Raw genomic sequence first — 16,097 nt, 5'->3', positions numbered from 1 at the left:
GAAGGGAGGGTCCGGAGGGCCCGGAGGGGAGGGAACTGAGTGTGTATGTATGTTGAGTGGCAAGTACAATGGATACACTATGCCTAAGGAGTAGAGAACCCGAAAACTTTCAGACCGGACCGAGAATCAAATTACGCCTTTGAAATACTAAGCCTTTGCTCGCAAGGCTACTGGATCCCCAGATTCAAATAAAATTATGACTTTCCAGTAAAATTTCAAAGAAAATTTTTTTGTATCATGCTCATAATACAAATATGGCTGAAGGGTCCACTATTGGTTATTCTAACCTTTTTTTCGAATTAAATCTACCACATGTTATGCGAGTTTTCAAACTTCCAATCAAGCATTCGATACAGCTGCAAGAGATAACCCGTACGGTAGGCAATTATTAGTGATTGAAAACTAGTCGATTATTACGATTAATTGATTCAATAATCGATAAGAATTGATTAGTTACTAATCGACTTGACTAATCGGGCTTGACGATGCACTGCCTCCGTTGCCGTTGTTATTGCTGCAGCCATCATCGTCGACGTTTTTTTCTCCCTGCCTTTCCATCGCCTGCTTTGGTGCCAAGCCTCCAGTTTTCCTCGCTTCGTTTCGGTCCGCTGCGATGCATTCGAATCTACGCGAGTGTAGTGAATGACGGCAGGCATTGCTTCTTTTATACACAAAGAAAATCTTGCATAAGATCAGAAGTCCCGTAACTTACATCATTCTGATGTCCGTGTTAGGAATTCACGAACGGGGTTGCTTACCTCTAAATTTTTTACTGGCTTTGGCAAGAATAGAAATTTTGAATAGCTTATCGTTAATAATCTTGAGTTCCAATGAACCTGGTAAATTGCTGGAGACTGTCCGAGTCGATTGATATATAAATCTTAAAAATTCATCGATGAAGGCGCTAGTATCGTTCAAAATCTTCCCTTTCAGCACTCAATTTACAAAAAACCACGAATTGCATCAGCTGTTGGGATACCCATCTATCGTTCACACCGCGAAAATCGGACGACTGCGGTGTGAACGGGACGGGCACGTAGCCAGAATGTCGAATAGTAATCCGGTGAATATGTTTCGCGACAAAGATCTGACGAGCATAAGAAGGCGGAGTACGCAGCGTAGACTATTTGGTTGACGACGTGCAGCCATGGACCGAGCCGAATAGAGAAGATTTTTATGTACAGGCACTCCGGCCTTAGTCTGAGTAAATAAATAAATAAGATTTTCTGTCTTATTAAGGAGATAATTACAGTGAGCATGGGAGTCATTAGGAAAGGGGGCGGGGTGTGGAGTAGGGCAGTTCACATTTCAAAAATGTTCGAAAATTCCAACTCCCATATGTCTATTAGCATCATTTTGATAATATAGGAGTACTGGCAAAATTTCAGGCAATTCGCTGGCCATTTAGAGGTGGCGCGAAGTCAATTTATGTATGTATGGGAAAAACTTTTAATTTTTTCAAATCCCCCTACAACTCTTAAATCGTGATGAATTCAAATAAACATCCCCAACCTCAATTTTTTGAAACTATTTGAGCTCAACCAGTGGGTAACTCATTAATTTTGATTTATATTTTCACTGCTACGTTGAGGCTAATCACACCATAGAATCAATAGAATTCTTCAATTTACTCATAACTAATGTGTTATCCGCAGGTTTCATTTATATAGATTCCAAAAAGGGAGGTTGGGGATGTTTACTTGAATTCATCCTGATTTGACAGTTGTAGGAGACTTGAATTTTTTTAAAGTTTTCCCATACAAATTTCCATACTAAACATAAATTGACTTCGCGCCACCCTAAATGGCCACCGAATTGCCTGAAATTTTGCCAGTACTCCTATATTATCAAAATGATGCTAAAAGACATATGGGAGTTGAAATTTTCGAACATTTTTGAAATTTGAACTGCAGTTTTGCCGTATATCTCCCTCGACAATGCGATTCCACCTCCTCAAAACTCCTCGAAGAAGACCTTCAAAAGCTTACCGACAACAGATCCCGGTTTATCGTAGCTGGGGATTTAAATGCTCGACACTCCCTGTGGCAAAATCGGAAAAATAACAAAAACGGCTTCATCCTTGCAGATTATCTAAGCTTTGGAACATGCGATATTCATTTTCCGGATGGTCCAACTTTCCTGTCCCCGATCGGAAACACCTTATGGCTCTTTCGAAACCAACAACCCTTCAGGAATTGAGCTCTGACCACTACCCGGTGGTCTGCGAGTTCGATTGCTGCCTTACTCCAGCAGCCTCAATGATGAGGCGGGATTATAATCGAGTCAACTGGGTTGCTTTCAGTAGACTAGTGGACTCTCGTCTTTCGGAAAACCCCCTCCTGCCTTCCCCCGAAGCCATCGACCAACACCTGAATGATTCACTTGTCATAAGACAAGTTAATACAATCCCATTGAATTCCACCACTTAATTGTATCTTGCCAGATACGTATTTCGACCTCAAAAGTAAGGCCGTCTTCAGTGTCTCGTACTTGACTCGACTTAGTCGCTGAAAAGCTTATATCCGCTCATTTCCCGTCGATCTCGACTGTCGCGGAAGAATAAACTAGCAATCTTCAAGACCATCATTGCTCCAGTGGTGAACTACGCCATGCCAGTTGAGGGCACATGTGCAGAAATGCACAAAAAGAAACTGCAAGTGGTCCAGAATCGACTGCTCAGAACCATCCTCGACGCCCGGGCTCGTATCAGCGACCTTCATCGTGTAGCGGGGTGCAAAACGATTGCAGAACGTATAGCATCAACAATTTCATCGACGGTGCTAACCAAGCACAACATCATCTCATAAGAGAGTTAGTGAACTAGGTTATCAAATTTGTTAGGTTAAGTAGGTTATAAAATTGAAATTTATCAAATGCTAAATGCGTGCATTTAAATATGGAATATGCCAGATGGCTAATCAAAAACACATGTCGACGATGTAAAAGTAAATTTGGAAAAAAGGATGAAATTGCTAGCACAAATCACTTAAACATATAGGGGAAATGTTCCGATCTCCATCTTACTGTACATATATCCATCTCATCGCTAAACAAAGTAATACGGCACCAAATTCGTCGCTTCTAAAAATAAAAATTCCCTTCCATTGCTTTGTTTTTAATGGGATTGAAATAGGAGCTATGAGATGAAGTGGCGAACCGTTCCCCTAATATTGTAACAAATAAAAATGAGAAATAAAGTTAAATTTCAATGTAAAAAAAACTGGTTAGGTCATTCTTCACTCGGGCGCGATACAAGAAACATTGCATCGGAACTGCAGCAGCCTGGATCGGACTGCAGAATGCAAACGCGGAAGGCATCGCGTGTTTCAACCAGAGCTTAAAATATTCTTCATGAAGCAACTTCGGTCAGAATTTTGACAAACATCGCATGATTATTCAAAACATAGAATGACATAGTAAGGCGACTTCTCTACCTTTCATTCACTGAGTGTGCTTACAATGTGCAAAAAAAAACATAAATAGCGTAGAAAAAAATTGTGTAAACTGCGATTTTTCTTCAAGTCGAGTCAAGTACAAGACACTGAAGTCGACCACACAGTTGAAGTCGAAATACGTATCTGCGTAAGATAACAAAACGTAGTGGAATTAAATGGAGAGTACTTAACTCGTCTTAGACGGTTGATTTGGAGAGTTTATTCGATGAAGAACATGATTAGATTTAAAGATTGGAATGTTACATTATTTTTCTTATATATTTATTTAGATACTAGCAGACCCGACGAACTTCGTTTCGCTAAAAATTGATTTATTTTCTGGTTAGATTTCGAGTTATGCAGGAATTTATGCATCATTTGTATGGGAGGCCCCCTTTCCAAAGTAAGGAGGGGTCTCGAACCATCTTAAGAACCTTTCCCGGGTCCGAAAACCCCTGCATACAAAATTTCAAGCTGACTGATCGGTTCAGTAGTTTCTGAGTCTATAAGGGTCAGACAGACAGAAATTCATTTTTATGTATATAGAAAATAGAAGATTGGAGTGACAGATAATGATTCTGATTCTCAGGGAAATAATTTGGAGTCGCATTTAAAGAGTTTGGAGTGGGATTTGCGAATCAGATTTGAATATAGGGTTTTAAAATAATCTAAGAACTGGATTTAGAAATCAGGCTTTACGAGTATGATGATGGATTCCTTTCGAAGATGTAGTGGTGATGTTTTCAGAAGACAGTTCAAGATTGAACTCAGAAGCTTAACTTTTATGGATTTTATTGTTCCGATTTGATTCGAAGATTGATTTGCCAACTGAACTAAGGTTATTTTTGAAGATTGAAGATAGAGATTTTGGAATAAAATTTCGAAATAAAAATGCTGAAGTAAAAAGATCGGCGGCTTTTTAATCTCATTGGTTAAGATGCTAAATGCGCAGTGACGCCCGGATTTTTTTATGTTTCACAATTGCTGTTTACTATATCAAGCAAAATTGTTGATTCAGTGTTATCTGTTTAGATGTTAACTAAATAAATGAATGAATAATATTTCAAGCAAATATTCAATTGCATCAAAACCATCGAAGTTGGCCTAATGCAACGTACACACCAGTCTAGCAGTTTGACGAACAATGACACCGCCCCCAAGAAAACGCTTCGGTTGCTGCTTTGTTTGAACGTGTGTGAAGTTGTTCGAACAACTCATTTGACAGTTGGCGCTCGGTTGTAAAAATTAAAACGGTTTGATTTTGGTTTGAGTTGTCGGGGGCTGGAGTCAAGGTTTGCCAGAATGCATGTTGAGCATTTGTAGTGAAGTTGCACAAACCCCATATTTTTGATGGTCGGTGCTCAAGTTGGCGCTTCGGTCGTTCGTATGTGATATTGTTGGTCGAATAAATTGATTGTTCTGTGCCATGCTGTTGGTAAAATTTGATGGATGTTTGAATAAACGGGAGGTGGAGTCAATGTTGGTCAAACTGCTTGACCGTGTACGTTCCATAATGCGAACCACAACTGACAGCCACATCATTAGCAATTAAAGTAATCTGGAAATGTGTTACGAGTCACACTATAGTGAACCATCAATAGGATAAGGTGTTTCAAGAGTCTCCACAGTATTGATGACTGGTCCGATCCGCTTTCCTTCCCTCTTCAGTCTGACGTATCCATAGTCCGTAGTCCATCTTCCCAAAGTTACGTGCCGTGCCGCGAAACCAAATAGCTAAACTGACTTCGTGAAAATCGTATCACTCGTATCGATCCCTGGCCTTCGTATTAGTCCCGCCAAAGCGATGTTGAATAGCAGGCATGGAAGACCATCATAAACCATCAGTTGATGATGTGTGGGCACGTCGTATTCGCGGCATTTCGAAAAGGTAACTGACGTACGGCAAACACCGTCCGAGGTAGAGTGTTCACCCATAAATTCCGCCTGGTGCTGCCCACGAATTCTCTTGCAATTGGTGTTAGTCGGCTGCATAAAATTTGGGAGAATACCTTGTAGGTGCCGTTCAGCAATGTGATTGCGCGGTACTTGCTGCAATCCAGCTAATCGTCCTTTGATGACACACGACACCTTCCATCCTCCTCTTCCCAAATCTTGGTGATCACCCAGTGCAGCGCTCTAACCAGTGCATCACCACCGTGTGTAAACAGCTCTCCTGGTAGTTGGGGTTTTGTTATTTTTCAGCCAGAAGATCTCCTCCTGGATTTCCTGGAGATCTAGAGCCAGAAGACGTTTGTCATGCGCGTGTGCTCCCATAATCATTACCATTCCGCCACCCAATTGCCTGCCACATCACCATTCAGGTGCTCTTCGTAGTGCTGCCGCCACCTTTGGATCACCTCAGCTTGTTTGTAAGAAGATTCCAGTAGTTTATGTTCTTCCTCTTCTTCTTATTGGCATTACATTCCACACTGGGACAGAGCCGCCTCGCAGCTTAGTGTTCATTCGGCACTTCCACAAAGTTATGCTAATACGTGAGGTTTCTAAGCCAGAGTTACCATTTTTACATTCGTATATCATGAGGCTAACACGATGATGCCCAGTTGAGACAATTTCCAACTACGGCACAATTTCCAACTACGGCTAACTACGGCACGTGGCCCTTACATTCACTCTTTTATAGAGCTTTTGTGCGTTATTAGCGTGGTACAGTTTAGAAATGGGCAAAACAGCTCATTGCAGTAGAGCGGATCCTGATCAAATTCAGCTCATTGAAAAGAGTCAGCTCACTTGGATCAGCTCTTCAGTTCTTTTAATGCTACATATAATAAAACATAAATTGTTTAATTATTATTATTTTAATTATTGTTAAAAAATTTGAAAAATTTATGTCATTCATTAATTTATTCATTCATACATCATTCATCTATTTACCTTTCTTTGAAATTTTAAAATGTTTAGCTACAGTGAGGTAATAATTTCTATTGAGAAAAAAACCGACAATTTTAAACTAATAACATTTATTTACGCTTTTTCTGACCGTCTAGTTTTAGAAGTCTGGGGAGTTCATTTAGAGACCATCACATTTATTTTCGTACAAAACTAACTCAACATTATTTTCTATTCATAATTCTAAGTTACATTTTGTTGATAACGTTTCTCAAATCGTTAATTTAAATAATTCAGTCCCTAGTCTCTGATATGTATATGAACCATATCACGTGTCATAAGTTTTCTCTTCATACTGGGTGCAGTAAATCAATGCCTTGTTTGCGCGCGCTTCTAACCCTTCTAACCGATGTGCTTCAGTAGCAGTAAAGCACATCGCCTTCTAACCATGCGTAGTTGACATTTTCATACAAGCGAGCCCATTCATCTATATTGGTTTCCCGGAAGCTGCGAGGAGATACAAACAAGAGAGTAAAAAATACAGAGCACGGTGCTACAAACAAACCGAGTGCACGTAGCAGCAAGGCTAATGCTGGCGGGAAAACCCATCGCAAGTAAAGATCCGCTCCGTGCAAGACACAGTACCCAGCTCGGTTCGTTTGAACCACACGGTTCGCTCGTAGAATCGGTCGCGACTGATCCAGGATCGAGATCCGTGTCGCACGGATCTGAACTAGTGTCATAGCTCTCGCTTCCATGTCACAACACAATTTCGAGCTGGACGACGACATGAGCGGAACTGAGAGTTGTTCGGATCTTCGGATCTTTGCTTAGTACGGTTCGTTCGCTACCGCACTACTAGATATCTTTTGTGTGTCCGTTCGTGGCGCCGAGTAATAATGTATGGAAATATGGGTTAAGAAATAGGCGGCAAGCTAGATTATTATTTTGCTTGTGTGTTTCTTATTCCTCTCTGCAGCAGAAATGATTTCTGTCGCGCTTGGCTTGATGAAGCGGCGAGATGCAAATAATAAACGATCAGCACGTGCATAGTACTGGACTGGAATGCTCGCACAAGCTCGCTTGTGTTGTGTACCGCGAGCGTGGTATTTTCATTTGTACTGCTAAAATACAACAACGCGCGTACTCGAGTGCGCACGGCTCGAGGGAGTTTCCTCTAGGCGCGTGTTTGACAATGATTTCATCAATTTAAAGTGAGCTGCTGAGCTGCAAGCTGCTTTAAAAAAGATCCATGGCTCATCAGCTCAATGTATGAAGCGAATCTTGGAACAACTCCTGGGCAGAGCGCCCATCTCTAGTACAGTTACTCTGTCACTTCACAGCTAGTGTGTCTATAAACCCTACTTGCGAAGAAAAGGTTGAATAAAATTTGAGACCCTAAAAATACTCTAAAGCAATGTGTCTAAATAAACTAATAAAAAAACACTTTCAATTTATGCGAATGTTGTGGATGTATAAAATATATAAATGTTTTAGGTAGTTGGTATTCAATAATTTAAACTGCTACAAATTTAAACTGGCGTGAGAAGTTATAAACCAGTGGCACATATCTTGAACCAGCACGCGCCGACGCAAAAAAAATCGACAACAACATTATGCCAAAAAACTGTTGGTGGCGTCGCACACATCTATGTGTATGTTGATTTCAACATGAAATATTGGAAGTTTATTTCCAAATGCTTTCAAAATATTGACAAAATAAATCTTTTTTTGTCGAAATAATTTATAATTAATAGGACTTCGTTCATGGCATGATAAACATGCATCGGACGATCATTTAGTATAAGTTTCACTCATTTGCAAATAGATCATTTTCAGAAAATGAGTTAAAACATGATGCATGGAGCGCATGTGGCTCTTTGTTTTTTTTTCAACTTTTCCAACGAACATTGATCGAAATCCAGCGTGAAAGCGCTAGTTACACTTTATACTAACTGAGTAAAACGAAATCAACCGATACCTATATGAAAAACATTGTTTTGCGCCAGATTATCCAGCGAATCACTACAATTTTTCTTTTTCGTCTCTTTTTAGATCTACACCAATCCACAATCACGACCACGATGAACTGATGTCACTCGAATAGGCGTACCAAAACAGGCGAATCGCTCGTTCCACCAACCATGGACTTCCTCAAGGCGGTTCAAAACGGCCAATACGAGGCGGTTCGGGCAGCGCTTCCCAAAGTCGACATCGATTACCAGGATGAGAAGGAAGCCAACAGCGCCCTGCACGTGGCCGTCACGGCCAAGCGTAACCGCACCAAGCTGATCGAGCTGCTGATCGGAGCGGAAGGTGGTGCGGATTGTGATCTGAAGAACCGCGACGGTTTGACCGCGTCGGAGCTGGCTCTAGAGGTCGGATGTCGGAGCGTTGCGGAGTTTATGATACGGAAGGAGTTTGAAGGAGTCACCGATGAGCGGGCTGTTTATAGGCTGGTGCGGCGTGGAAGCGTGGAGCTCCTGCGGATGCATTTGGAAAAGAGGGCACTCGATGTCCACAGTCGGGTGAAAATTTTCCGCCGGGTGGTGGAGGAACTCGGTGTGAAGGGAGTGACTGTGGCGGAGAAAATGAAGGTGTTTTTGGAGTATCAGTTGGTGGAGTACAGTTACAGATACGGCGTTCGGAAAGGGAAGGACAAGGAAGGAGATCAAGAGGCTGAGAAGCGAGTGGAGTTGATGTTGAGCTATACCAAATATTTGAAGGAAAATTACAGCGGAGATGATTTGAACGATCTCGATGACAGGTTCGTGCTGAGGCTGAGAATGATTTGCGAGTGTTGCTACTTTTTGGAGGACGTCGAACGGAGACGAGAGCGGAAACTATACAAACACGTTCCCCTTTCCGAGATAACCTATTTGATCGGAGTATTTTTAGCCATCTTAGAGAAGCACATCGGCTTCGAAATTTATAAGCTTGTTATTAATAAAAATATGATTATGTCGTACTTGGAGGCCGTGTGCGATGAGCTGAGAGTGGTAACGTTCGGAGACAGGAAAAGACAAAACTATGAATTTCAATGGACGCCACAGCTGTTTCTGGATCTCATTGCATGCATTCGCGAGGAGCGTCTTTTAAGATACGTTTCACGAAGGAAGCGGATCAACGGATCATTGGAACGAATTGCCTCCGTTCGAGATGGTAATGAACTGTGTCATAATGATAAACAGTTGGTAATGGATGAAATTCGGCGAAAAGAATTCCAAAATTTACGGGAGGGCGTGTTAGAAGATGGAAAATGGTGTGTGGAGGAATTTGTTGGCTATCTCGCGAGAGGCGAGTGCAAAACAATCGCGGCAATTTGGCACCAGCAACATCCGAAGCTCCGCCTCCATAAACGACAGGTGCAGTATGTGGCCAGCCGAAAAGAGTTGAACAAAATCAAATCGCGCACCGTCGCAGAAATGAGTAAAAATAAAATTAAACTTGTTGAGAAGGAAGTCAGCTCGCGGGATTTTCTGTCGCTTGGTCGCAGGCAAGTAAGCCGACGGAATCGAATTAAATTTCGACGAATAAGAACCACTTTTGATCAAATCAAACAAATGTACACAATTAAAAAGATCGCGTATTACATCGAGAATGCAATTGTGATTGACGTGGATGATGTGTCTAATGAGCATCTGAGTATTTTGGCGATCAAAAGAGTTCTCCATCTCATAAATGAATCAATCAGCAGTTGTCGTCAGCATCCGAATTTCGTGAGAATGTTAGACAACGTATTAATCCACGTGTTATCTATGGTGGATGTGTTTAATAAAAACAAAGACACACGAGAATTCTTCTCTCAGAAATATTCTCTTGCCAAGTACTTAGCAAACAAATCACTCAACATCAGTCACTACAAGCTGATGCAGGACAGTCTAAGAGCAGTTTACCGATTTTTTCTCTACGTCATCAACATCCAACTGATCGAGGCTTACAAAACGTTCCTCGGAACGGCATACTGCCTCAAGAACCTCGCCCAAATCAAATCCTACGCCAAATACATCGGCGATCACAACCTCCACACGCTCAGCCACATAAAATTCGATCACGTGTTCTACAACGAGGACGAAACCGCCGCCACCATCTACGAATTGAAGAAGATGTACATCGGCATGTCCAACGAGCTGAAACTGCTGTCGTTCATCGAGAAAAACATCCACTTCCGGTTCTACCACATGCAATACCACCAGACGCGTCTCCGTGTGACACTGAGTAACTTTGCCGTAGTCTACAGAGCGCTGCGAGCGAACCGCTGCTTCGGCAGCATACGAAAGGTGCTGTACTCGTATCTGCACCAGAGTTACCAGAAATACGACATTTCCAAATCGATCTCCATCTCGGACTCCACGTTGGCTCTGAAGGAACTGTTGCGACCGTACAGCAGCATCGGAGGAGAGACCGAGGAGACGCTGATGGTCGTGAAGCATTTGGAGCAGCTACAGGAGCTGATGGATCCGGATCGGTTGTTCGGCATCAATCCTGTGCGGAGTAGGAAGATGGCAAGCGAACCGAGCAGAAAGTACCAACAGTTTACCAAGCAGATCGTTCAGGATCTGGGGGTTCATCTGAAGGAGGAAGACTTGGAGCAACTACACGACAAGTTAAGGAAGAACTATTACGACAACATCTTTTTGCTTCAGAACCGGTACAAGATTGTGCAGGAATTCTGTCGACATCGAGGCATTCAGTTGGATACAAAAGCGCTCGCCGGACATCGAGAAAGAGATGAGGAAATGTTGCAGGAGCTGTTCGATTCCAAGGTGAACGAGATGACGTCAGTGTTGGAGAAGTTCGAGTGTTATGGTTTGGATGGATTACTGGAATCGGTGGGAGAGCTTCCAACTTTTGTACAGATTGCTTTGGAGTATAGTTTGCTGGAGGTGCAGGACATATTGGCGTCGCTCAATTGCTTGGGAGTTGGAATGGGGGGAATGCTCCGTGGACGTACTCCAGTGCTGAGTGGAAGGAATTTAAGGAATTATTTGATGGAAGACTCACTAGTGATGGATCTACTGGTATTTAATTCCAATGCCACTGTGTTTCTGAATGCATTGATTCTGAAGGATTCTGGATTCCGGTTATACGGAGGTGGAGTTCAAGTTCAGGAAGCTCCAATGGAGGTGGCGAATTTTGAGGATCGTTGCAAAGAACGATGGAAATGGTTCGAAATGCAGGAAGTGTTGTACGAATCAATTCGAAAGAGCGATCTGAGGCTACTGAAGGAGAACGTTAGTAATGGTTCGGATGTACGAGGAAAGCGTTTCGGACCATTAATACAGAATGAATTGTGCCAATTCAGTCTGATTGATTGTGCTATTGTAGGAAGTTTCAAAGATATGATCGACATGCTAAATCGAGATTATGATAAGATTGATGAAAATAAGAAACAGCTTCTGGAGTATTTACTAAGACGCACGGTTGAGTCACACTTCCTTGTCGGACAATACTGCAAACTATCAGCGGAGGACCGTAAGATTCTAGTTCTGTATCTTTGCACATTCTTAGGAGATGTAAGCGTCTTCCTAAATAATCTTTCACGGTATGATGCCCATGCAGACCTGCATTTGTTTGTCAATTCGGAGAATCAGGAATTCGTCAGTCTTATTCTGCAACAACTGAAAGGCTTCGACTTCAACCGACGTGATCCAACAGGAATGACCATTTTGCATAAAGTTATAAATAGTGGCAATTTGCGAGCTGTCGAAACACTGACCCAGATGGAAGGAGTTGATTTGGACGCGACAAACAGCTTACGATATTCTGCGCTGAACTTAGCCTGCAGATTAAATCTGATTGATATCGTCAAAGTTCTTACCAAATCCGGTGCCGATGTTAACGTGATGAGCGAAGATGAAAAGCTCCCCGTGTTTTGGCTTATTCAGTATCAGAACTCAAAGGAAGTGGTGAGCTTGGCGATCGACTCCAGTACGGAATTGACATCGTTCTCAAGCGAGCTATGCTTGCTCCACAAAGCTATCGAGTTTGACAACCTTACCGTGATCAAATATTTAGTGGAAGACCAGAAGGTAGATCCCAGTCGGATATACTCCAACTGCAACAATGTAATCCATGCTTCTTCAAGCTATAATCGTAGTCGGATTCTGGATTATCTACTCTCGGTTCCGGGCATGACAAAGCTCATCAACAACACGAACCTGGTGAAGAATACCCCGCTTAACATTGCGTGTAAGGAAGGTTACCTTCCGATTGTGAAAACACTTCTCAACCACGCTGTATGCACGGACACTTGCGGAGAATACGGACTGAACGCCCTGGCATTCGCCATGTACACAAACAGTTTCAGACTTATGAAACTTCTGTTCAAGCATGGTGCCAAAATCAGTTATCCGCTCAGTTCGGACTTCCAGCCAATCAATATGGCGATTCTCAATCGGAACATCGCAATGCTTAATTTCCTGTTGAAGCACGGTGTCGATGTCAACAGTGCTCCGCTCTGCTTCATCAACGCCGTTTATGCTCAATCGAAGGAAGCCGTTCGGATCTTAGTAGGCGCGGGATCAAAACACATCAACCACAAAGATGAGTTCTGTCAAACGGCGCTACATCTGTGTGCGGATCGCGACGAGTATGACATCGCACGGGAACTGATCCGCTATGGTGCTGACATCAACGCGAAAAATCGTTCAGGAACAACACCGCTCCACCTGGCGGTGACAAAGGGAAACGTTCGCTTCGTTCAGCTGCTGTTGGATAGCAAATGCTCGGTAGATGAGCTGAACTTCCATGGCGAAACATCGCTAATCAAGTCGGTCGTGTGCAATAATTTAGAAATAATGAAAATCTTGCTCAACAACGGTGCCAGCGTGGAACGTTTGCGAAACAGCGAGCCACCGGTCCTGCTCTATCTGGTGCAGGAAAACCACGAGGAAATCCTCGACTACTTGCTCGAGCACTACCAGTTCAACGCGAACGAGCAGGACGCCTACGGGAATTCGCTGCTGTACGTTGCCACGCAACGGAATCATATCAACATCGTGAAGTTGCTTGTCGACAAGTACAACGTGAGGACGAACCCGGTGAACAACAAGAAGCTGACACCACTGATGATTGCCCGAGTCAAGGAGTATAAGGACATATTCAGCTTTTTGGAGTCCCGCGTTATTGAGGAGTAGTAGGCCAATTGTTTTTATTTTAGTATGACTTATGACATAACCTAATTGTTTAGCACTATTTATTTGAGAATTTGTTTACATTTTTAGTGTCACGCCAAGTATTTATTGTAGGAAAAGATCAAAAATTGATTTATGTGCCATATCTTTAAGAGATTCGGTTTTGTTTTTGTTTTGTTTTATATTTTCCTATCTGATAAAAGTGTAGGGAAATGTCGATATTTGTGAAAGATCATCATAGATGATGAGAGCTGTTAGTAAATAAGAAACAATGTGAAGCCTAGTTGTGATTTGGTAGAATTTTTATTTCGAACTAAGCAGAATTTGTAAATTATTCCCCAGGTACGGAGATAACAATACTCAGCTAAAAGGTTCTAAGGAAAATAAATAATGTAAATAAATAAAGCTAAAAGTTGGTAGAGGTATCGATGTTGTGACATCTACGCAAAAGTAAAGCGAATCGATTTGTCTTGAACATTCCAGCAAACAGTTCAAAATAGAAACACTCTCTTACCCATAAAAACATCAAGTAAAGACAAATCGGTTCAAGGCACTAAATAAACCTCTCTCGGAAACTGTTTCTAGTTTCCGTTTGAAGTTATATAACGATTGCAAACCATAACCCAAATCGCCATTTTTTTCTGTGACAAGCAACGCAATGGTGAAGGATCATGTGCCAATTTTGTTTTAAGCAACTTATTGGATTATCAAGAGAACAATCGGTAAAGTGTGGTGCCTAGTTATAAACAAACATGATGTTTTGTACCAAACCCAGATTCAATTCAACTCAACTGTGCCGTAGACTTTGTCCCACAAACCCAAGATGCAAGCCGTGTGCCAAACTGGTGCAAGTAGCGTAATTTAGTTTGTTAGAGAAGCTGAATGAATTTACTACGTTCAAATCTTATGTACCTTTATTCATTAACTTTCAATACAGCATCCACACAATAGAAATATCGCACTGTATGTAAGCCCATACCGCAAATATAAGTCTCATATGAATAAAGAAAATAGTAGTAGATGTGTTTGTTCTCAGTAGAGCGATTTCATATAAAAAGAAAACAATGATCGAAATTCAAAACCATCTGTAAAAAGAAAACAACCAAAAAATTGAGTCACAAAATTGAGTCGTAAATTGAATAACAGAAATAGAAACAGACACACAAAATAAATACACGTACTTTGTCATGTAAATGGTACAAATAAAATGTATTTTTGCGCATTATAAAATTGACGTTTTTATGGTTTTTATTTATTTTTATTGATTGCCTTTTTGGTAAAAGCCGAACATATCTATCTGTTTTTCACCAATGTGGAACTTTGTCCCGGCAGCCATGCCAAAATATGGTTCGGCCTGAAACTCTGCCCTACCACTCAGTTGATCCATCGCTTCCAGTTGCAACCATCGATGACGCTCACCGATTTCCTGGATGAAACAGTCTTGACTTACCGATTCAATTAGATTTATAAGCGTACTGCTTGATCATTAAAGTGACTCAAAGTGACTTTTTCAAATTTTTTTTTTGATGGGTCGCCCTCTTATTCGGTTATATTTGATGCCCTTATTCATTTCATTTATTCAGTTAACATCTAAACAGATAACACTGAATCAACAGCCTGATGCCACAATACACGGTTCGAGGCCGCATCTCTCCATCCTCGGATACCCAGCTCGCCTAAGTCGTTTTGGGAGATGAGTCAACCTGGTCAACTGCCTCATCTCGTTCGCTGCGCTCCTAAACGCCGTCAGTCGCCTACCTTCATTCGCCGGATCGGAAGCAGAACTTGCCATCTTCTGAAATTTGCTGTCCGTGCATTCTTGCAACATGTCCAGCCCATCGTACCGCTTGTCCGGCTTTAATGCTACCTTCTGGATACTGGGTGCGCCGTAGAGTTAGGACGTAGCTCATGGTTCATTCTTATATTTTAGTCGCCTTGTCCTCAGGTACATTAAAACCCGTCTTCTTCCAAGCCACCGCTGATGATTGTTGGATTGGCACACTGTCTAAGCACCCGTCTCTCGAATACTCCGAGTGCTTGCAAAGTCCTCCTCGAGCATTGTCCATGTTTCATGTCCATGGGGACAACCGGTCTTATGAGCGTCTTGTACATGACACATTTGGTGCGGTGGCGAATCTTTTTCGACCGCAGTTTCTTCTGGAGCCCGTTGTAGGCCTGACTTCCACAGATGATGCGCCTTCGTATTTCACGACTAACGTTGCTTGTCAGCCGTTATAAGGATCCGAGGTAGATGAATTCCTCGACCACCTCGAGTGTATCCCCGTCTATCGTAACACTGCTTCCCAGACGGACCCTGTCGCGCTCGGTTCCGCCCTCTGGCATGTACTTTGTCTTTGACGCATTCACCACCAGTCCAACTTTTGTTGCTTCACGTTTCAGGCGGGTGTACAGTTCTGCCACCTTTGCAAATGTTCGGCCGACAATGTCCATGTCATCCGCGAAGCAAATAAATTGACTGGATCTGTTGAAAATCGTACCCCGGCTGTTACACCCGGCTCTTCGCATGACACCTTCCAGCGCAATGTTGAACAACAGGCACGAAAATCCATCACCTTGTCTTAGTCCCTGACGCGATTCGAACGAACTAGAGTATTCGCCCGAAATCTTCACACAGTTTTGCACACCATCCACCGTTGCTTTGATCAGTCTGGATAAGCTT

At 42.3% G+C, this 16,097-nt stretch overlaps 1 protein-coding gene across 4 annotated transcripts in view; it reads left to right on the top strand.

The window, feature by feature from the left end:
- The window catches only part of LOC134213871 (uncharacterized), a 243,659-nt gene extending 229,012 nt beyond the window's left edge, over window positions 1-14,647 (top strand). For all 4 annotated transcript variants that reach the window (XM_062693307.1, XM_062693304.1, XM_062693305.1 and 1 more), the window contains one exon: window positions 8,337-14,647. In XM_062693307.1, the coding sequence (XP_062549291.1) occupies window positions 8,426-13,420 (4,995 nt within the window). In that variant the 5' untranslated portion in view covers window positions 8,337-8,425 and the 3' untranslated portion in view covers window positions 13,421-14,647. The remainder of the gene's footprint in view (window positions 1-8,336) is intronic.
- The last annotated feature ends 1,450 nt before the right edge of the window (window positions 14,648-16,097 follow it).

This window comes from Armigeres subalbatus, chromosome 2 (genome assembly GCF_024139115.2).
Source record: "Armigeres subalbatus isolate Guangzhou_Male chromosome 2, GZ_Asu_2, whole genome shotgun sequence".
NCBI classification, from domain to species: Eukaryota; Metazoa; Arthropoda; class Insecta; order Diptera; family Culicidae; genus Armigeres; species Armigeres subalbatus.
Note: the sequence above shows the minus strand (reverse complement) of the source record. Positions and strands in the feature narration are given on the sequence as shown.